The 22,653-nt window shown below is 38.8% G+C and overlaps 1 protein-coding gene across 1 annotated transcript in view; it reads left to right on the top strand.

The window, feature by feature from the left end:
* The window catches only part of KIFAP3 (kinesin-associated protein 3), a 64,899-nt gene that overhangs the window by 6,408 nt on the left and 35,838 nt on the right, over nt 1-22,653 (top strand). The window contains exons 9-12 of the mRNA XM_008946020.1: nt 2,644-2,806; nt 16,384-16,484; nt 20,871-20,979; nt 22,077-22,189. Coding sequence (XP_008944268.1) covers nt 2,644-2,806; nt 16,384-16,484; nt 20,871-20,979; nt 22,077-22,189 — 486 coding nt within the window. The remainder of the gene's footprint in view (nt 1-2,643; nt 2,807-16,383; nt 16,485-20,870; nt 20,980-22,076; nt 22,190-22,653) is intronic.

The following is a 22,653-nucleotide window of genomic DNA, read 5'->3' as shown; positions in this document are numbered from 1 at the left end:
CCCAGAGTCATGCCCCTACTTCTGGAGATGCCTGTGACCCAGTCCCCAGACTAGACTCTTGATTTTCTGTCTTGCATATCCTTAGAAAGAGAGATGGTTATCCTTTTGCTGTTTACTAGACTAGTTTACTAATTTCCTAGGTCAGCTTGGTCTTCAAAGGCACCTCACAACTGTTCTTTCTTGCTGCCAATAGCTCTTCAGAGCTGGAGGCAGTGTTACTTTTCAGAATAGTTTTTAGGTGAAATCTCAAACTTCTGAAATTGTAGCACTTTTTTTTTTTTTACAGTGACTTTAAGCTCTAGCCAAGTACCTCCCTTACTGATCATAGAATCGTTTAGGTCAGAAAAGACCTTTTAAGATCATAAAGTCCAAACATTAACCTAAGTCTGCCAAGCCCACTGCTAAACAACATCCCTAATCACCACATATACATGACTTTCAATTGTGTCCAGTGACAGTGGTTCAACCAGTTCCCTGGGTTGAAGGAAGGAAGTCCCAGCATGTCCAGCCTTCCAGGGCTTGACAACCCTTTCAGTGAGGAAATTTTTCCTAATATCCAGCCTTAACCTTCCCTGGCGTAACGAGTCCATTTTGTCATGCTCTATCTCTTGCTACTTGTGAGAAGAGACCGGCAGCCACCTCTCTACAATCTACTTTCAGGTAGCTGTAGAGAGTGAGACGGTCTCTCCTGAGCCTTGTTTTCTCCAGGCTAAACAAGGCCAGTTCCCTCAGCTGCTCCTTACAAGACTTACACTCTAGGCCCTTCACCATCTTCACTGACCTTCTTTTGGACTCGCTTCAGCACCTCAATTTGTTTCTTGTATTGAGGTGCCCAAAACTGAACACAGTATTCAAGGAGTGGTCTCACCAGTGCCAAGTACTGGGGGATGATCACTAGTCCTGGTGATAACCCAATGGCTTTTAGTGGATGCACGTCTTCTTATGTGCCTTTATGACAATTCCTTAAACAAAAATTATACGTTTTCCTTTTCCAAGAGGTAATTTGAGATTAATATTATGCTTAGCTTGTGAGATTAAAAGATCTGTGCAAATGCAATAGGAAATTAATTACATCTTTGTTTCTGGAGCTGTCATTTGCATACATATGCACTGAACACCGTAGACAAGAGCTATCTCCCTTATTTATATATGGGTATCCTATTTCTTACAAAAGCCAGACACCAAGCATGCATTTCTGAGCAAATGCAGATTGTTTATTGGGTGATTGGCCATTGATTTAGTTTATGCTTGTGTAGTGCCCTGAAGGACTTTATTAGGAAAATAAGGATTACCTCTCCAGCCCACTGATTTGCTGGCATGCTTTCTGCATTCCATTCAATTTAGTGGAAAGACCAATGAAGCAAAATTGTTGGATTTATTTTACTGTGGAGTGTTTTAACAGTTTTGGAAAGACTTTTAAGACAGTTTGTATGGTTCAGGTCATCTGAGCATTTTTTACTGATAATAAAGATGATACTTTTTTCTGCCCAGTATTAAGGCAGCTACCAGTGAAGGACTGATTGTTCTAATATTTATACCAGGCAATAACCCCAAAATGTTGAAGGCAAAATGAACCAAGATTAGTTATGCAACACCCGATTCTAAGTAAAACTGAATAATCCACATATATTTATAGCACATTCTTTCCTTTGGTATTCCAGTGCCCTATTAAATTCAAAGCAGTGAAGTGGGAGTTCTTGCTATCTGTTTGTTTGTGATCAAAGGTATCAAGTCAGTTGTTTGATTATTGCACTATGCTGAGTAGAGGGAGCTGTAGTTTCTTAGTATTTCTTCTGTGTGTATTTATAACTGCAAGGGTCGTTACATATGTGCAAAAGTTTGAAGAATGCAAAGTAATTTTATGTGCCTCCTGGCCAAAGAAGATTCTGGGGAACAAAAAATGAAGGCATTTAAAAGATTATGTCAAATAAAAGCAGAGAAATGTTACTCGATGATAAAAACTTTCTGAAGTCATGCCAGTCTATGCTCAGATGTCTTTTCTGGCTGGTAAAATGAACATGATATCAGGAACTGATACCACTTCTCAGTTCCTGGATTCCACTGTTTAATTTGAAAGTGATACATGTTTCAAGATGACTTGCATGCTTTGATTAAGTTAACGTACAGGTTGGCGTGCCTCTCCTGAGTACACATGAAATGTTCTGTCTAGGGATTCATTTGAAATTCATAATGAGAGGTCTCATGTTCTTTTCGGTTGCCAATTTTCTGTCTGTCTTGGTTGGGTATCTCTGACTCTAATGTCAGTTGCTCCAGTGTTGCTTGTGTTTAAGTTTAAATGTGTGTGTGTGTCATTCCCTGCCAATCTAGTCTTGCAAGTGATGTCTTGACCACATTCGTGCAGTATTCCAACTGTGAGGAATATTTCCAAGACATCTGAACTGTTTGGTTCAAAAACTATTTTAATTGACATTACCCAGTAACCCAATCTAGAAGGTTTCAGCCACAAAGACACAAGTGAAGCTGCTTCAGATGAAAATGCATTGACAGATACTTTTATGGGTACAAATTGGATATGTATTTGCATACGAGTATGTGAATGTATAGTACACTGAAAGGGGGTTTTTATGTTGGAGACAGCTAAATTTATATGGATTATGGGTTTTTCTTTATCTTGATATACAGGTTGAAATGGATATTGTTGAAAAACTTGTGAAGATGGTACCCTGTGATCATGAAGACCTGCTGAACATCACTCTTCGACTCCTACTCAATCTCTCCTTTGACACAGGCCTCAGAAATAAAATGGTACAAGTTGGTCTGCTTCCCAAACTCACTGCACTTCTAGGTATGTTTTCTTTTGTTCTAACATAGACATTTCAGCAGGGACAGTAAAGCTGTTTGCATCGTGGTATAGTTTCCTTAAAAGTTATGTCACTTTTCTCCTTGCCAAAGAACTTTCTCAATACTTCTAACTTTTTATGGTTCAAATCAGCTTTTTGAGTGCAAGTTTAAATGAAAGGTTAAGATAATGTGGTTCCCAGTAGATTTATTCCCAGGTTCTTGTTAACTGTTGGATGAGTCTTTTGGTCTTTAAAAAATAACTTTGGTAGCTGTCTGAAGACCAAATGACCTGACAGATTAGTGATGCTTGCAGTTTTGGGGGAGTACCTAGGAAAAATGGCTGTCAACTTCACAGAGATCAGCTGCTGGACATACCAACTACCTCTTTTTGCTTTATGAATCTTGGTATACCTGATGACTCTTGTTACCTTAATGGGCCACACAGAAGGATCAGAAATTTCCCAGCTTTGTCAGCTTCAGCTCTAGGTAGTACTGACTTTTAGACTTTCATCTTGACAGCCTGTAACTTGTGTTAAGATCATGTGAGTACTTCAGAATGTAAACCTTTTGTTGTCTCTAGGAGAAAGCCATGGAGACAATAAAGAGTTTGGAAAAAGCAGAAGATTGTCCGATGTGATCACTGTTGTACACTGGAGTTCTCAGGAGGAAGTTTTTATTGCTCCTTATGCATTCTTTGGCTCATACTATCTAGAAGCCTTTCTGGTAGATACACTAAACTTACAGCAGGATTTTGCCTTAAAAACTGCTGAGTGCTCATTTTTAAGTGAGAGTTGAGGATGCTGTATTGTGGAGCCCTAAAAGTGTGAAGCACTGATGCAAGACATTTTTTAAGCTTTTTGAGAATGTTGGGTTTGGGATAAACTAAATGCAGTGCAGCCAGTGTATCCAGATGGGACTGGAACAAGTGGAATGCAGTGGTGAATCCATGAGCGTTCTCCCCGGCTTTGTATTGGCTCTTAGGGTTGTTTGCCTTGTGAATTCTACATTGAACCTCAACGTGGCCTTATTGCTGTTTAGTATACAGGTTAATGCCGTGAAAATTTAATCTGCTTTGGAAGCCTTTATCCTGTTGGTGATTAATATAACAACTGCCTGAAATGCCTTCTATCTTTTTATGCATTCTGCCCCACAACCATGTTTGCACTTGATATCCTCGTCTGAGCTGAGCTAGGATGAAAAAAAAATGGCATTTGGAATCCCTCTTCTTTGTACTTTTTCCCTCCAGACAATGTTATTTGGCAGTAAATTGAGAAGTGAAGCTGCTCAGGAAATATATTTTCTCTTGTTTGAGAGAGGATCTCACTAGATAGTCTGGTTCAGCTTGGATCGTAAGGTTTTTGGAGCAGGAACTTGTCTCTTTCTTTTGTTTGCACAGCAGTTAGCTCTGTGGCCTATGACTAGGGCTTCTGGGTGTTTGTCACCCCAAACAACAACACGAATCACCAGGAAGTTCCTTCTCCCATAAATTCCCCATTTAATATTAGAGTCACACTCATCAGTTAAATATCTGCTTTCTAGTGTCTGATTCTAATGTGAAGAGGAAAATTTGTTTTTAAGTGCCATTCTCCTGGACTCGTAAGCAGGGCTGTGGAGAAGGCTGTTTAGCTCAGAACTGGCTGCTAAAATTGCAGTCTGTTCCTGAAGTGGCTATTAGGGTAATCTACAGTGAGTTCTACTAGTACATCCAGAAGCTTCACTGTTTGCTTGGCTCCACGGGTGGTTCTTCTTTCCTTGACATGGAGTTGTTTGACCCTTTTTCTGGTAGTGATGTTTTTTTGGGTGGGTTTTTTTTTTTCATTTTTTTCTTTTTCATAGAAGCATGTGCTGTTTGCCCTGTTGTTGACTCCCTGTAGAATTGCTTGATACCTACTCTGCAGTGTGCTGGTTAGAAAATGTAGGTATAAATACTGTCTATTACTTGTTTCTTAAGCCACCTCTGTGATTCACGAGACTCTTCCTGATATGGTGATTCAAATAATTCTCAAATACATCATTTTGTGTATCCTATCTCATGGAAGACTGCAACCTTAACATTAAAATAATCATGTGCCATATGCCCCTTTTATACAGGTTATTTGGGTGCTAAGCACACATTATTCAAGTCAGTACCCTTCGGCTTACATTTGCAGGTCTCCTTGAAGTGCTAACATACCTCAACAGCTGTTGACAAGTTACCATACAGCTCCTAATGCCAAGAGGTCAAGTTTGTTGACTCAGCCTAGTGAAATTTAACATTTGCGCATGCTGTGTCTTTGAGTCTTTAGCACAGGGCTTGAGGTGAATAGAAATTAAGTGAAGCGAGTGTTAAAGAGGAAAGTTGAGATTACAAAGAATTAAAGGACAGGATTTGTCAGGCAGTGGTTTAGGGCTGAGCACTGAGGGGACTACGGTGTGCAGTTCTGGAAGAGGTGCTGCTTTCCCAAGGGACACTTCATGGTGTGGAAGCAGGAAGGCTCCAGATGCTGATGGAGCCTGGAGACAGAGGGGATGGACTGGCTTCAACTTGGCTATCGGGAACTGTGGACTATGTATGGCATGAATATCTTGAGAAGGACCATCTTCTTTCTTTTCCTCTCACTCCGGAGTGTTGAGGCTGCTGTTGGAAGAATGGCCATGAGACATTTTGCTTAGTCTTGGTTACCATTTTAATTAGCCTTTTCTTTTGAATAGTGCCAAAGCCTGCTTCCCCATGTAGCTTTGCCAGTCAACACCACTTGCTAGTTTTCGTGGCTTCTCTTCACAAGTTTGAAGTATTGTATATGACAAGACTCCTCTTAGCTCCCTCCAGGCACCCAGTTAATCAACTACAGCTGATCTTTGTTATGCTCTCAATCTCAAAGAACTGGGTGCAGTGGAGGGAAATTTGGCTTCAGACTTGAGATCAGAAGCTGGAGCAGAGCTGTGGGGGCCTTTGAGAGGTAGCCTGCTGTGCTCAGGCTTTTCCATACACAAGCTGCTTGAAGAGGTATGAAAGAGATTATGTTGATTTGTGTGACTTCAGTTCTTTAAGAAAACCTTATAATTATTGCAGTATCAGGGTCTTGTGGAGAATGTTTTCTATACTGGTGACTTTGCTTTAATACTTAGAAATTATATTTACAGAGCGATACTTCTTTTTTTTATACCCTCTCTGTGTGAATGCTCTGTGTACCAATATATGTGAAGTATAGCTTCAGTGAATTAAGGTGAGAGTTCATATGAATCTACCATGTGGTTTGAACTAGATGTTTATCTGAAATGTGGAAAACACAGATTCAGTACCCTCTAACCATCACCCTGGAAGGAGAAACCAAAGCTGCATGCTGTAGACTATTCTGTGGAGGCATGCTTTGCTCTTATAGTGCTCTCGTTTTGCTTTGTGTGGTGTAGTTCAAGTGAAGTAGAATGACTTGCCTCCAGTGTGGTACAGGTTGGTGGTTAGTGTATTTTCTTGTGGAAATTATTCTCGTGGAAAAGGGGGAATGTAGATCTGAACTTCAGAAAAGCAGACTGCCATCCTTCCTTTATCCCTGGGAATGCTCTTATGCTGTTGGACAGAAACGAAGTGTTACCCTTTTTCATAATTCTTCCCCTGGATGTGTGATTGGTTTTTAAAGTAAATGCCCTGGCAGCGAACAGAAGAAAATATTGTCTACAAGGCAGAATAAAACCCCCTCATTTCTTGTCTGCACCAACTCCACTTTGTTTTTCAGTTAACTGGCCAAACCAAATACAAAATTTTTCATACAGCTCTCTTAAATATACGCACAGCTTGTGATTCCCATTCTTCTAATAAGGGTGCTATTTTGTGCTGTGTCTGAGTGGTTTCTTAGCTATGCCTTTGTGAAGTGAGACAAATAGTTCCCCATGAGAACAGCAGGCAGCTTGTACAACAGAGCCAGCTGAGCGCTGCTGTGTGCGTTATGGCAGGCTGCGAGCTCTTCTTGGTGGACCCTTGTTCAGAAGGAACTTGTGGCAGTATGTGGGTGTGGCAGGTAGTGCTGGGGTTTCTGTGTCCACCCATAAGTTAGTTATTCATCTCAAAAGGATATAAATGATAGGGAATGGTGAAAAAGCTGTAGCAGGGGAACTGTGTTGCTGCTCAAAGGTTAAAAGGAGTAGGTGTGGCTGCCTGCAGGGAGCAAACATATTTTCTATGAAGCTTTCATCCCTTTGAGGTGCTGGACAATTCTTAGGCGCACCGAATGTATATGGTCTTGAAATGCCATTTTCTTTTTTTTTTTCCACTTCCCAGTGCAATCCACGTTTAAAGAATGAAAACCCATTATGCTTGGAAGTCAGACTAAACTGTCTCTTCTTGGTTGCTCAAAATTCCTAGCTGCCCTTGAAAATAGAGGGCTGACTGAACACAGGTATTGCTGAGCTGAGAAGTGGGTGGGTCCCAAAACAGTACCAGTTGCAAATTGGGCCTAAATGGGACATGGAGTGCACAAGGGTTGTGCATATGACTGTGAAAGTGTTACGCAGTGCTAAGGTGTTCAATCTCAAAAAAGATTGTAGGTGGCGAAGAACATCTTGGGTTGTTTTCCAATACAGGTTACAATGACTCAAACAAAACTGACTCTATGGATCTATGTTCAGCCAAGTGTTTGTTACACAAAACTCTGAAATACAGTGTGATCAGTTCCAAGTAACCGTAGTAATTTTGCCGGTCACAGTATGTATCGAGCCTGTGTGCCTTACTGAGGTGAGCTTCCTGGCCTGATGGTCTGAATTTCTCAGAGTTCCAAGACATAGTGTCAGCACACTGAGAAGCAGTAGCTACCTGATCTTACATAGAAGTCTAAGGGCTGTGTGATAGTTTGCTGGCTTCAAATTAGGTCCAAGTTTTCCATTATGAGTTCTTCATTTAAGCTGGTGATAGCCAGAGCAGAGGGTAGCTTTGACAGTCTGGTTTAGTCCTCACTGAAGAGTCTGTCGTCACTAGGTTCACTGGTAGAATTTTTGAGAGTTTCATTTAAATTCTTTTCTGGAAACTGCTGAAACTTCTCTGATATTTTTCCATTCTTTACAAGTTAGGCTTAATGAGCAATCAGAGGATTGCTAAACACTTGTAGGTTGGGTTTCTGAGCAATCAAGTCTTGATATGTTATGTAGCCGAGCTGGATTATGTGTTGACTGCTATTTAAAAACCAAAGTACTACTTTGCTCTCTAATTAACGGAGTGCTCTGAGTTTTTAATGTTCTATTCCTTTTATGAAAGTTTCTTTTAAGAAGGCTTAGAGTGTTCTCTTTATGAGTTCACTTGGCCCTTTTATAATGAACTTATTATGGAGCTTCACACATCTGTTGAGAAATGGAGCTTCTTATAGGCTACTGCAGCATTTTTTCTGACTTTAATAGGCCTCGTTTATCCTATAAAGAAACATACATTTTCTTACCTGATCAAGTAAGCAAACAATAGGGGTCAGATGTGGCAAAGACCCTAACAAAAAGCACATGTCCAGCAATCAGGGTGAGGTAAAGTCATACCGGGATTGCTTGAAGTTATTAATGGCAGTAAAATTTATGCTTCCTCCTGTTTTCCCAATTAAATTGAGGAACCTTTTTTTCCTGAGGTGGCTCTGCAGCAGCTGGTTCCAATACTTGTTGTGTGAATATTGCCTAGGGTGTCTCCATTCCTTTATAGTAGAGGCTGGCTGAAGCACATTAAGTAACAGTTCAACTACAGGGACCAGTCTGTTGGAAAGCAGTAATTATTAAGGGATTTATTTTAATGGTAGTTTTTTTTTACCATTTGTGGTGAGTATGGCTGAGGCTTAAGAAAAAAAAACCAAACAAACAAACACACAGCAACAAACAAAAAATACACACCAAAAGAAATACAAACCAAAGCCATATCTTAAGATTCATACTTCTAAATCCTTATTAAAGTGCAAATAAACCTAGCACGTCTGACTGACTCAAGAGAGTGTGCGGCGCACAATGTGTCTTGGAACACAGCACTTATTCAGGTACTTTAACTCTGGATTAGAGAGCAAACTTCAGCCATATCAAAGAAAAGCTGACTTCTGATATTGAGAAATAAAGAACTCAAAGTGGAGAAATGTCAGGATTGCTAATATTGTTTAATGCAGAATTAGAATCCCCAGTAACTTTAGGGTGAAAGCCCTCACCATATCTCTGCTTTGTGCTACTGGTAAATTGTAGTGAATTATCAGGAAAGCAAAACTGAAATTTCTAACATCGTACTTTTATGTAAGCTTTCAGGTTTTTGAAGTCTATTGTCTAGACTTCAAACCTGTGCTCCTTTAATACTGTCCAGGGTTGGAAATAGTGTTTTTCCATTTTGTAGCTTTTACAGGTGGATTCTTGTTAACTTGAACACTCAGCCTTTGACTGTTCAGGTGCCTGAAAATTCATTGCTGTGATGTGCTGCTCACAAGTGCATGTGTGTATTTAGGGGTGTTGTTAGCTTTTTTAAGGAAAAGGATAACTTTGTAACCCAAGAAAATAACTTCACAAGTGTAGACTGAAAACAGAAATGCTTATGGCAGCACCAAGGACAGGAGTGGAGAGATGACAGTACTGTAAAGATAAGGGAACGGAGTTGCTGGAAATTCACTGAGGTGGTGAATGGGAAGGATCCCTGAACCAGTATTTCTACTGTGAAGCTTACAGTATGTGACTGCATAATTAATTGAATTATTTTAACTGTTTTGTTGCATATTGCAAAAAGAAATGAATACTTAACATTAAAAAGCAAATTTAGTTTGTGTGAGCTGTTGACATCTGAAAGCTTTGCAGGGAATAATTTGGATACTTAAAGCATGTCAGAAACAACCTCTTGTTTCTAGAAAAATCCCAGTAAAGAAGGGGTGGGGCACTTATGCTAGTTTTCCTAATCTGTGGTAAAATCTTCATAAAGCCTGTGTGAGGGCCAAGGTAGAAAGAGAGGAGAGCACCTTTTCCAGAGCACTTGTGAAGCCTGCAGGCAGAGGAACGGTCTCAAAGGATCACGTGGAACAATTTTGCAGATGTAGTCCTATAGATCCTGAGGCTTTTACAAGTTCATATGTAAGGGGGAAGGTTACAGTCCACTTTCTCTTTTGGACATGTGTAAACCTCTTAATTCACAAGTTTTTGCTGCTTATATAAGAGTTTCTAAGATTGTTTTCTTCAGTGCAGAAGACCAAGTGCAGATTCCCCATGTCTGCAGTAGCTAAAGTGAGAAATTCTTTGTTAGTGGACAGTATCATCAGACCCTTTGAGCTGATGGGGGAAGAGAGATGCTGCCATAAAAATTTATTGCACTGTAGTGAGTGTAATGCTGGACATTTCTATACAATCAATTTTTGTTCCTTTGGTCTCTGACATACTCTGCAGAATGAGTTATAATTTTACATAGTTGAGTAGTCTCATTGCGTGAACCAAAACTTTCTTTGGGAGGCAGGAGCGTCAAATGTCTGTATTCTTTTTGGAAAAGCTATCAGATCTGTGAGAAACTTGTACATCATCAGCAAATGACCTTTTAAATAACAAAGCCGTAATGTTTTCACAGTAAGAATACAGTTGAATTGGTTATCTTTCTTCTAAGACTTTGCCAGTAAGAGTATGCTGGTGCTTGCATATACAAATACAGGAACAGTATTTCTTGTATATGTAGCTTCATTTTTGTTATCTGGAAGACTCAAAAGCTCAACCAATATTTAACTGCACTTTTTGGGCTTAGTAGATTTGAACTTCAGCTTTGTACTTCAGCAACTTTGAAACACTGGTAAAATCAGTTTCCTTTTCAATGCAGTGAATCATCTTTTTCTCAAAGTGAAGGTAGCAACCTGCATTGGCTGGTTTTTTTTTGCCTCCTTTAATCCAGGAGCATTTTGAAATAGAGTTGTACCATCCAATAAGAGCTGAGGCTGCTCTCTGCAGCTGCAGAACCAGGAGCATGGAAAACCTCTATTTCCATTCCCACTGAATTCTAAGCAAGAAGATTGGAAAGGTTCTTTAGAATAGAGAAGTCTGAATATTTTCTAGTAACTTCAGTTGGAGCAGTTGATGTAGTTTCATGGAATACAGTGCATACATAGCAAAAACTATGCATGTCCTATGAATTTCCATTTAATTGTATAGCATTTAATCTATGTAGCTTGGTGGAGACTTTCAAAGGAACAGCTTTGCATAGAATTTTTTCCATCTGCTTTGAAAGTGGGTGTGCTAGTTTGATTCAAATGAAGAACCACCTTTTCTAATTTCCACTTTCCTGTAATAATGGTAATTTAATTCTTTTTCTCTCGTTTTCTTCCTTGGTCACATCCTGACACAAAATGTATTTCTTTTGTGGAGAAAAGAGAAGCAGTTTTATCTCCTTCCTTCAGGGACAACCCTGTTGCTTCCTCTTTTCTTTCTAATCTGAACTGATTTATATCTGATTTGTGCCGTATATGGGATATTACCACCAGTTAGCTTCAAATTGCTTTGTGATTTCACATGAGTTCAAGGAGAGGTTGTAGAACATACTAAATAAAAAAGGTGTTGGTTTTTTCTGTAGGAAGATCAAGACTCAAAGGATGTATCTAAATTTAGCAGTGTGTTCTCTACTCAGTGGCTGTGCTTTGTTGTCTTTTATGAGTGGCAATACTGCAGTGAGGTGTTTACTGTATATTTTTCAGTCGTCTTGTATAGAGCTCCAGGCAATGAAGTTGAGCCTGGGGCTCCAGATGTGCAACTTCATTTTTGTCTATAGCTGTAACATTAAATAACTCAACCTAAATTAGCCATTGATTAGTCCCTTGGCTTAGGATTCATCATTATCATTCCTCCACTGTTCCCTAGGAAAAAAAATCATATCCATGTTTCAGATGTGGCATGTGCTTAGTTCTTTGTGGGAAGGAAAAAAAACCTACCACCACCAAACAAACAAACAAAACAACCACACAAGCCCAAAACCCACCAACTGCAACAAAATCGGGGATTTAAGTGAGACTTATGGTATGAAACAAGTTTTAAATAACAAAGGTGGCACAAGAGGAGTTATTAGTATGTAATTAATGTTTTATTTACAATGCTTAGTTTCCTTGAGTATGAGCAGATATGAAAATTCTTTCAGGTTCTCATGATAAAATAAACTGATATATCTGGTATGATTTATATTTACATATGTAAATCAAACCAACATGTGTCTAAACCACACATGGTGTAGCTTAGTCCAGCTGTTTCAGAGCTGGTTGCAAGGAATAACAGGATAGAGGTAAGCAGAGATACCTTTCTGTCTCTTTTCTTAAGATCACTGCTAATTATGACATGCGAATAAACTCTTGATTTCAATGTTTTCTGACAGCAGTGTGAGACTGTATAAATCTGATATTCAGTTTGTGACGTTCTTAGCCATCTAGATTTCTTGCCTAATTCTGCAGCAGATTTCACTTGAGAGTTATCAGGGTTTGCAACTGAAATGAAGATATGTTTCTGTGATTTACTATGCCATTTTTAAAAGGTATTTACTTACGTTTGCGTTCTGGTTTTGATTTAATGTAGTTAATGTTTTGCACATGAGTTGGATAGGATATATTTCAGATCTGATGTGGAGACATTGATGATTCTATTATAAATGATGTCTGCTTGAATTACTGATAGTGCTACATTCAAATAATTTAGTCCATAATTTATATTCTCATTTTTACTTTAGTATTTGAATGCTGAATACTGCTGCTGCAACTCAGATTGGCATTTCAGTTTTACAGCTTTAGGGTTTTTCTTTTGTTATTATGGGGCTAATGGAGGATTTTTTCATTTTAAGCTCACAAACAACCAAAATGTGGAACCTGACCTCATGATCAGGAAATTGTTTTTGTTTTCTGGTGTTTTTTTTTTTTTTTTTTTATCTTCTGCTACTGGTACCATTTAGATCTTTAATCTTAGTAAGAACTAGACATGGACTTTTGACGTTGATCCACAGAACTGGCACATGGCTTCTTATTAATGTTCAAAGACTAGAAATCTGAGGACATCTTGAACTCAGAACCATAATGTATTTATTTCCCTCTCTAATTTGCAGAAAACTAGTTGTGAAAACAGCCTGAGGGACCTGATATTTTTCCATCCCAGCTGCTCCAGCTGAACTACAGCTGCAAAAAAAAAAAATCTAAGTATTGTTTCTATAAACCATTGAGTGTATTTTATAACACAATAATTCCCACAAAATCAGTAAGTGCAGTTAATGACCGGTTTGTTAAGGCATTAACTGCACTCAGCTGGGAATGACCAATTTCTCAGGAATGGCTGTATAAGAGCTAAGGATAATTCAGTAACACTTTCAAATAATTATTTGGTTAATTAATGGTAAATTCTTCTGGAAATCCTATCAAAGTACTCATGACCCCCACATTTAATATCCAATGAGTTCATTATGATTCATGTTTTATTGCCATAAATACCAGAAGAATCTGTAATGACTAGGCTATTATTTTCCAGGGCTGCCCTTACTGCTTTAGGCCTTTTGGCTCTTCCACCTTCAGTCATAAAAAGGTTGATGCTCAAATCTGCCAGCATTTGTAGGCCACTACTCTCTGGCACCCCACCAGAACTTTGGTGATTTTTATGAACACGTTTGGCAGGATCTGTGGTTTTTTGGGTTGTTGGTTTATTTTTTTCCTTCCTCTTGCTTTTTCTAGTTAGGGGAATAATTGATGCGTACTGTACCAAGTCATAAGGAAGTCTTCCTTGCAGTGTCTGCTTTTTCATGTGTGGCCTTCAGCAGTGGTCAGGAATAGCAGAAGAGGTATCATTTCTATGCTTTGGAATGCTTTCTCCCGCCAGGTACTGGGCAGGGTTTGAAGATTTTTACAGCCAAGTCTGTAAACAATGATTGACTTAGGGCTTTATGCATTAGCTTTCAGATGAGTATAAAATAATTTGTAAAAAGTAAGCTTGATACTGACGTATTCAAGTAATAGTCAAAAGCTGTCAGTTGATATTTTGGGGAGTGAGTGACGTCCCTGTGTAGAAGGGTGGACTTTTCAGTCTGTTGAAGATTTATACAATCTTCAGCCGGCAAGATGATGCTTAGTGTTTAAAACATTGGAGCTGACGAATCTGTTTTCTTCCTTATCTTCGACAAACTAGTTATGTGCTGTTTGCAGTCAACTTTTTAATAGACTGCATGCTTCTGAATTGAGCACAGGATTTACAGTTGCATTAAACAGTGCTGTCTGTGCTTAGAAACAGCCACCTCCTCTTGATTTTCCTGAAGGGTTTGATTCTTTGGATCATGAGTTGCCACCGTTTTGTGTGAGAACTGAAAAAAGTCAGGAGATTCTGCTTTTTCTCCACCAAAGTGCTTCTGTAGGGCAAGTGGAATAGTGAACCTTCCAAACATCAGCCTGAAATTCATTCCTTTCTGGGAAATTAAAACGAAGTGAAACTTAAAATGCAGACTGTTTTATTTTGGCCTTAGTTCTGTAGTTTATTTTCATCTTCAAGTTAGTAGAAATCAGGATGTTTTTCTGTTTATTCACAACTGAAAAATATTTCCTTGCTGAGCCTGGGCAATAAGTGCCTGTGACTTAAATGCTCTAAACCCTTCTCTGTTTCCTGTGTTGACAGTAGAATAGGAGAATTCAGGGAAAAATGGGTCAGTTAACTACACAGCAAGAAGGAATTTAAATTCAACTCTTCTTTTCAAAACTATAGTTGTCTTTGCCTTTTTATGTCATGCAGTTTGGCTTATGGAACAATTCAGGAGAATTATTCAAGTACCAGTAATTAAAAAAACAAACCCTTACAAAGGACAGAGATTAAACAGATAAAAAGTAGCTTCATTGTTGTTCACTGCCTTCCATTTCATACCTGCTGATGGTCTGGGCCATCTTCACTCGAGTTTGTTTTTCCTGTTGCTGTTCTGGGGAGCCAAATTTCCTCCCTCTTACATTGGCTTACTTCACATAATTTTTCCTGCATTATCCAGCAAAGTGCAATTATAATTTGAGTCTTAAATTTTGATTCTCTATGTTTGAGTCTTAAATAGAGGCATAGAAAGAAGTGTTAAGAGCAGTGTAAACAGCTCTTTTTTTTTTTCCCTAGCCCTGTGAAAATTCAAGGCATAATTTACCCTTTTAATTTCTGTATTTGCTTAGGAGAAGCCTTTAGCTGTTTGTATGAGAAGGGTTTTTTTATGTAATTGTTGAATTTACAAGTGAACAGGTAGGTAACATGACCAGTCACAGGAAGAGCACAGAAAATCATAAACCCTTCATTTTGTTTGTTTAAAGCAGAGTGTGTATGCTTTAGCAACGATAGTATTGTCTGGGCTTTTATTTTAATAACAGCCAGAGTAGCTTTCAGATTTGGGCATTATCCTTTCTCCAGCTGTTAAGTGTGTGGAAGGTTGTGATCCAAGTCACAGTTTTTTGAACAGGTAAGAATCCAGAAGTATCTGAAAGGTCAGCTGCATTTTTGGGGTTGGCATGGGAAAGAATACTTCACTGCTGTACAGCAACTGCTGTAAGGATTTCGTGGATCTTTTCTGGTAATTCAGTGTTGAAAAAAGGCATGAATGTTCATTCTCAGGATAAAGGCATCATATCCTTGCCTGCTTAAAGGAAATTCTAGCTCCCAATGATGTATGGAGAAGAAAAATTTAACTGTGTTGCTTACTGTTTGAGGTCTTGATGCTTTGCCAAAGTGTTAAGAGAGAGACTTTCAAATTTAGCTTAAGTAGAAATGGGAGGTGGGATATTTCTGATCGGTTGTTACACAACTGAATGAATTCTGAGTTGGTGACCTTACTACATCCTGGTATAACTAACAGAAACATTCATGTAAGTGTTTTATCCCATATATAGCCAGTATCCTGCTAATGTAGGGCTAGACGAGAGCTCAAGAAAATGCTCAGTCCAGATTTCAGCAGTGAGTCAGAATCAAATTTGTCTGTGTTGTTCTTAAACATTTGTATGTTTGTCAAAGGTTTTATAGAACCTTTCAGTTAAATACTTCACAGACTACTCACATGAACTGCTCAAATTTTTCTTGAGAATCTTTTTCTCTGTGGTAAGAATTAATGTGAAAATATAGTAATACTGTCTTTGAAATGTATGAAACACAAAAGCCACCCACAGGATAATACTATCATTTAGGATAATAAAACAACCAGTATGTGACTTACTTGAAAGACACTAGATTCCTTCCACAGCATGCTTTAGTGGTAGTTCTTATTTTTGTCTCTGGCATTGGAACATTCTTTCTCATTTCACTTTGAGACAAGTTTGTTGTTTCAACAAGAATATTCACAGGTAAACTGACATTACATTTGATATTTGATTTACTGATGAAGGCTTGCCCTGGATGGCCTATCACTATTAAGTGTTCCTTCCACAAATTGGACTCCTCACAAAGCGGGATTAAGGAAGTGTTCTGAGGCACTGCAGAGAGCAGGAGTGTTCCCTCTGCACAAGTACACGGTTCCTTTGGATAGAGCAGGCAAGGCACTTTCATTAATGCTCTATTTCTGATTTAAATTTCCCTTCCACTAGTGAGGATTTCTGTGCTTCTTGTTTTCCCCTTTCAAGTTGTTTACAATGCCTCAAGTACCAGGCTTCTATTAATATGTTTTTCTCCTCCTAGCGAATGAAAACTACAAACAAGTAGCGATGTGTATTCTGTATCACATAAGCATGGATGACCGCTTTAAATCAATGTTCGCGTACACCGACTGTATCCCACAGGTACGTGCTGTGGTGAAAGTGGTAAGGTACCTCTTCTCTTGTGCCCGTCTTTTCCTCCCTCATAGCAGAGCTCGCACTGACACCCGCAGGTCAAAGCGGGAACAACCGCGGTGCTGCCGAGTCACTAGCGAGCCAGCTACTCATCGGGCAGGCTGACTGTTCTTGCTGGTTTTTAGTGGTGCCCACAGATAGGAGCGGTGACTTATTTTCTGTCAGTGCTATTAACACTTGAGCAGCATCAATGAATTGGTGAAAATACAGGTGACCTGATGAATTTCTACAGAAGACTGGGAATGCTTGGAAGAGATTAAAGCTCATGCACAGCAGGTCCATAGGGACCCTTGTGGAAAGTATTTCCTTTACAGTTTTAGAAGGCATTCTTTTCTGATCCCATTGGGCATCAAAATTTCAATGTCTCCAGTGTTACAGGATATGAACTGGAAACCAGCCAAGCAGTGTTATGTTGCTGGATGACAATTCCTTTTCCAACTGCAGGCATGAACAACAGGGGAGACTTGAGGACTGTGGAAGGCTCTTCACCGATCTTTTGGGCTACAGTTTGTTGCATAGCACTTTGTCTCCAGTCAGTCTTTGATCCAAGGACAGACACGATATCATGGGGGTTTGGGTGTGTGGTTTTTTTTGTGTTTCGTTGTTTGGCTTTTGGTGGGGTTTGTTCTTTTTGTTGGTTTGGATTTGCTTTTTCTTTTTTAACAAGTACCAAATCTCTTACTGGTCTTTTTCTCAGTCGTCATGAGGCTGGAGTTGAGCAAGCCTACATTGCATAAGTGTAAAAGCTCTCCGGTAGCTTTTTCAGAATTGCACCATGGTATCTTCTTTCCTGCCAAATGTGTTTTAAATATCAAATACATCCAGAATGGGAAATTGCCATGGAAAGTTTTCAGAATGTTTCTGGTCATTGTGTCATGACAAAAATGGTGATGCTTTTCCAAATACAGGAGGATTTGGAAGAAAAGGGGAAAACTGATGGGAATAACTAGTTACAAAATGGTTTTGTAAACATCCTGCTGACTGCCTTTTCTGTCTGCCATAAGAAGCAAGTATATGTTAAAGCATTTGCCTGATATTAGAGACCTACTTTGTTCTGATCAGTGAGCAGCCAAACCAGAATTCATGCACAGCATTCCAGGGCTCGCTTGTGACGTGCTTTCAGGGAATCTTGGCGCAGTTCTTAGATCCCCAGTGCCAAATGTAAAGAGCTGTGGAAACTTCAGGAATATCAAACTCTGAGCTTTGGTGAATAACATTGTTCTGATAGGCCATGACTGCTCAAACTAGTGCTTACAGAGCTGTATCCAGAGAGCGGGAAACAATTCCAGTGCATTCGCTGGACTTTGGCTATATCTACAAAATTCAAAGGATACCTATTGCTATTGATGCTTCAGCAGTCTGTGTAATTACTCACAGATCACATCTGCCAGCTGATTAAAAAGGACAAGAGGGACAGATAGAGTTTAAATGTTATTAATGAACGTTCAAAATTGAGACAGTTATTAAGGAAGACGGAGATAGCAAAATAAAAGGGAAGCATGCAAGGCATCAGGGGAAGAAAACGACCTTTTTGAAGGACTCCCTGACATCTGGTTCTACCCTGGAAAACCAAATTCTCTTTTCAATAGTAGTATGTGCCCTTCTGTGGGCTTGTTTCCTTTTGAGGAAAGGTGTACAGCTAAACTGGCAAATACTGAATAATGAATGTTTAGCTGTTGTGGAAAGGGGTTGGTAAACCAGTCCCCTGTTGTGGCTTTGAAGGGGCGAAGCGCTTGGCAGGGGCTTGCACGTGCTGTCCCAGGTAAACATCCTCGCAGAATGCAGGAGTTAGTGGGTGCTATTCTAGTAACAGTTAAAAGCAAGTATTAACAGTTCATTCTTGTTTAGACCTCAGCAATGCGTGTTTTGTTTAAATAGGTGCAAATGCCATCCAGATGCTTATAAAAGCCTTTATTGGTAATAACCTGGCCAATCAAAGGGCATGGTTAGGCAGTGATGTCATGGTGATATTTAATATTTTACCGCAGAGCAGTGTGCAAGGTTCTCTGCAGCTACCCACATGTTTTCCACCACGGTTGTCCTGTTTGGCCCCTCTTTGATCTATAAGCTTCTTTTCAGCTTAATGCTGGTAAACGTCCTCTCTTGACAGCACCCTTTGCTCCTGTCCGCCATTATCTGCTGAAGTTCAGAAACCAGAGCATCACTTCAAACAGCAGAGTTAGGGAGTAGCCAGTCAGGAGAGATTCCTGAGGCATGCAGTTCTGGCATAATCATTCAAAGATGTTTGAGCTGGGCTTGGGGAGGGGGTTGGACAGAGGTGTATGTGAGTAGAGAGCTGTGGGGGTTGGCCTCTGGTCACTGGTAAATAAGTGAAGGCAGGTGCCAGAGAGTCTAGACACAGTGATTTCAGTCCTGGTCTGTGGTATCTGATACTCAATATGGGACTTGTCTGATTGAACACTACTGCCTCTTCATTGCACATGCTGCAGTCTTTTTACTGCCTTCCTGTTAAATCAGTAAAAGATGACAATGGACATAGTAAAAGCAGAACAAATTTAATTTTAATATTTCCTATTTGGCAGCAATTACTCTTCCTTTTGAAGTGGCACAAGAAGCAATCAAATTAAATGAAGACATAATGGGAAACATGGAGCTCGTACGAAACTATTATTTTAAAATTTGAACCGCTTTAATTGAAACTGGATATATTTTTTCTTTTTATAGAGAAGTAGTTCAGTAATTAAGAGTGTAATCCCGTCTTGTTAAATATCTAATTTCCACAGATTTTGTATTGTGTAAGTAATGAGAATGTTTCATTCAAATTATTTGAAGGGCTTTAAAAATCTGTTTTTAAAGCTTTGTAACAAAAGAGTTCCAGGGGGTGATTTTTTGAAAGCTGATGTTCTATTTAAGTTGCTACTTTCTTCTCTGGTTAATTCACACTTACGTGACTGTCAGGCTTACAGAGTTAATAAACTAGGGATTTTATAAGTTCTTAAAACAACCTAGGGAAATTCACGTCTACCTTTTTAATAAAAGGAAGAAGAAATCAATGATAGCTTTTAAATTGGTACATGAATGTCCCATAAAGAGAGATGAGCAACTACGTTGTAACATAATTTTTCTTTTGGGAGGTGTGGGGGAGTGGTGACCGTTTGAAATGGTAGCCTGTCTGATAATAGAGAAAGATATAGAATTGCTTTAGTAAAATGCTTCAGAGTGAAATTCCTGCAATCCCATCGGTTTTATTCTTCCCCTTCTTTAGTTGGGTTGTTCATCCAATTGCTCTAGCTTTTAACGTGTTACAAACTCGTTTTTCCACCAGGGGGCAAGCACACAAATTTTTAATGTTAAATTGTTGATTTCTCAACACACACACACACACACACACACACACACCCTGCCGGCTTTCTGACACAAACTGAGTTGCAATTTTTTGGTACCTTAAGTCCTGCTTGTCATTTGGTTCAGCTGTTTCCCAGTAATCTCAGCCTTGCCATCATGCAACTTTGCATTGTAATCTTGATGTGCCTTTTGTCTGCCATGGTTGGAAAAAGAGAAATAGAAATGGATATATTTGAGTCTTGTTTGTGCATTCTATATACTGTTTCAGAAAATGTTGCTATTAAACAAAACTAGATAGCCTGTGATGTAATGGACAGTACAGATGCCAGGCACATAAAATGATGGCAATCATCAGGAATTCGTTGGTACTTACTAGACAGTTGGAACAGGATTACAGGCAGTTGTCTACATACGTTAACCCAGGTTGTTCTGTCACGTTGCCAAAAGAAGAGGACTACTACTGGGAAGTCTTTGGTACATGGCAGTGTTCTGCTCTAGCAATGGAAGCTGCAAAGATAAAGCATGTTCCTGCATATACAGCTAATTTACCTATCAAGGTTGTAATCTCAAAGCAAAATAGTAGTAGGGTTTTTTTATGCAATTAGGTATCCAGTTAAATTATAGTTTTATTAAATGACCAGGTATTAGTTTGACTTTATGTGGAACTAAATTTGGAGTTTTCTTCCTACACTAGGTCTACCTAAACTTTCAGAACAAATTTATCCATTAACAATTTTAAACAACAGTAATAATAAAAAAATAAGTGAGAGCATAAGTGATAGCAATAAAAGGTAGGTAATCCAAGTTCATTTAAGGTGATGATTGCCTGACATTTTTGGCACTTTTTAAGCATTGTTATCCCAAAATAATGGAACTATGTATCTTGTGCCCTTGACCTTTATAACTTTATTGTTCCTGTAGAAATGCTGAATATTAATTTAAAAAAAAAAAAGCTGTTGCAGTTAATATAGCATTGCACTTCTAGTGCTTTGGAAAGAATGACTTAAGTGTGCATGTGTTTCTTGGCAGTTGATGAAGATGCTCTTTGAATGTCCTGATGAGCGAGTTGACCTGGAACTTATTTCTTTCTGTATTAACCTTGCTGCTAACAAAAGAAATGTACAACTTATCTGTGAGGGTAAGTGTACCGAGACTTTACTGTTTTCTTGGAGGTGACACCACTTTCCATATGTGTAGAACACACTGGTGACATTACTGTGGGAAACAAGGGCTGTATGGAGAAATCAAGATTTGGTTCTACCTGATGCCTAAAAATGCATCTCCAGCTAATCGGTGTTTCACCTGCCAGTACCAAATTAATAACCCAGTGGTGTCATTTAAGTTGCATCTCTCTGTTGATGTTTTAATTGAGCATCTTTTGGGTTCTAGTGTTTTGTTACACATTATAGTTGGGTTCTGCATTTCATTCAGTAGCTCTCTAGATTGCTTTTTAAAGTTTCGTTATTTTCATACTAGCAGTGCAACATTATTGTTAAGTAGCTTTAATTTTCGTTTGTTCTCAAAATTTTTCACTATGAATTACTGCAGTAAATCACTAGACTTTAAAAGGGACGAATGACCAGCAATTCCACTTTAAAATTCTGTCCCTCTATAAAAGGGAGAGCAGGGACATCCAGTTTTATATTGAAGGTATAAATGAAATTCAAACTATTAGCACCTCCTAGGTAGGCAAGGTGATCTTTTGAAAACATTCTCGTAACAGTGAGACTTGCCCTGTGCAATCAAGTACTTCAGACCTGTGTATATTTGTTATGTGCATTCCCACGTAATGATCTCCATGACTGGTAAATAATTGTTTAAAATCATAACAGTGTATTTATTCCATGGAGAGGGGAGAGAAGTCTGAGCTAGTACCAACACCCGTGCTGTATCTCCACTAACTGCACTTGACAGGGTTCCCATTCAGATCCAGAACCTTTCTTGGTCTGAATAAATAACTGAACACACCTGAAATATTGTGTCCCCCTCAGCACATATGGTCATAGTAGTTGTTTGAGAGAAGCTATAGAATTTACGTAGAACACGTCTTTTAAATTTAAACTTGGAAGAAGAAATAGTTCCTGTCTAGATTCTTCACTTTTTCCTTTTTAATTTGTAAAACTTAAAGGTGCTTCTTTGTATGTGCGTCTTGTTTTTTTGATCAGGCAGGATTTTCCTCATTATTATTTTGTTTCTTTTATTTGGAGGCTTGCCAAAGTTTTTGTTTCTTTTCAGGAAATGGTTTGAAAATGCTAATGAAGCGTGCTTTGAAATTTAAGGATCCTTTGTTAATGAAGATGATCAGGAATATTTCACAACATGATGGGCCAACTAAAAGCCTGTTTATTGTAAGTCTTATCTGTCACCCAGTTTGATCTCTGATTCTTCCTACTGGAAAAGGCTGGCTTTGGAGAGCTGCTGTATTTTGTCTTTATGGGGTGTCCAGTCTAAGTTTTCTTGGCTGTCATGGGTTGATTTATGTTTTGTTTTATAAGGCTATCTCAGTTGCTAGGTCAGGGTTTGCAACCCTTACTGCAGGGAAAACGGATCTTAAGCTGCATCCAATAAGTGCTTGTACCAAAACAAACAGATGAAAAACAAACAAGCAAAAAAAACCCCAAACGCTCAGCTGCTGGGGTGCACATCATAAAAATTAATAGCTATCCTAAAACTCTGCTTTTAGAGCTAGAGGGTAAAAAAAAGTGGTTTGTTTTTTTTTTTTTTTTTTTTCCTGTGCCAAGTGTTTTGTAAAGGTGGATATTTTAAAATTTTCAATTCTTAATATTCAATTAATCATGTCAATCCACCCTTT

The sequence above is a fragment of the Merops nubicus genome, unplaced genomic scaffold (genome assembly GCF_000691845.1).
Source record: "Merops nubicus isolate BGI_N331 unplaced genomic scaffold, ASM69184v1 scaffold15588, whole genome shotgun sequence".
Classification (NCBI taxonomy): Eukaryota; Metazoa; Chordata; class Aves; order Coraciiformes; family Meropidae; genus Merops; species Merops nubicus.
Note: the sequence above shows the minus strand (reverse complement) of the source record. Positions and strands in the feature narration are given on the sequence as shown.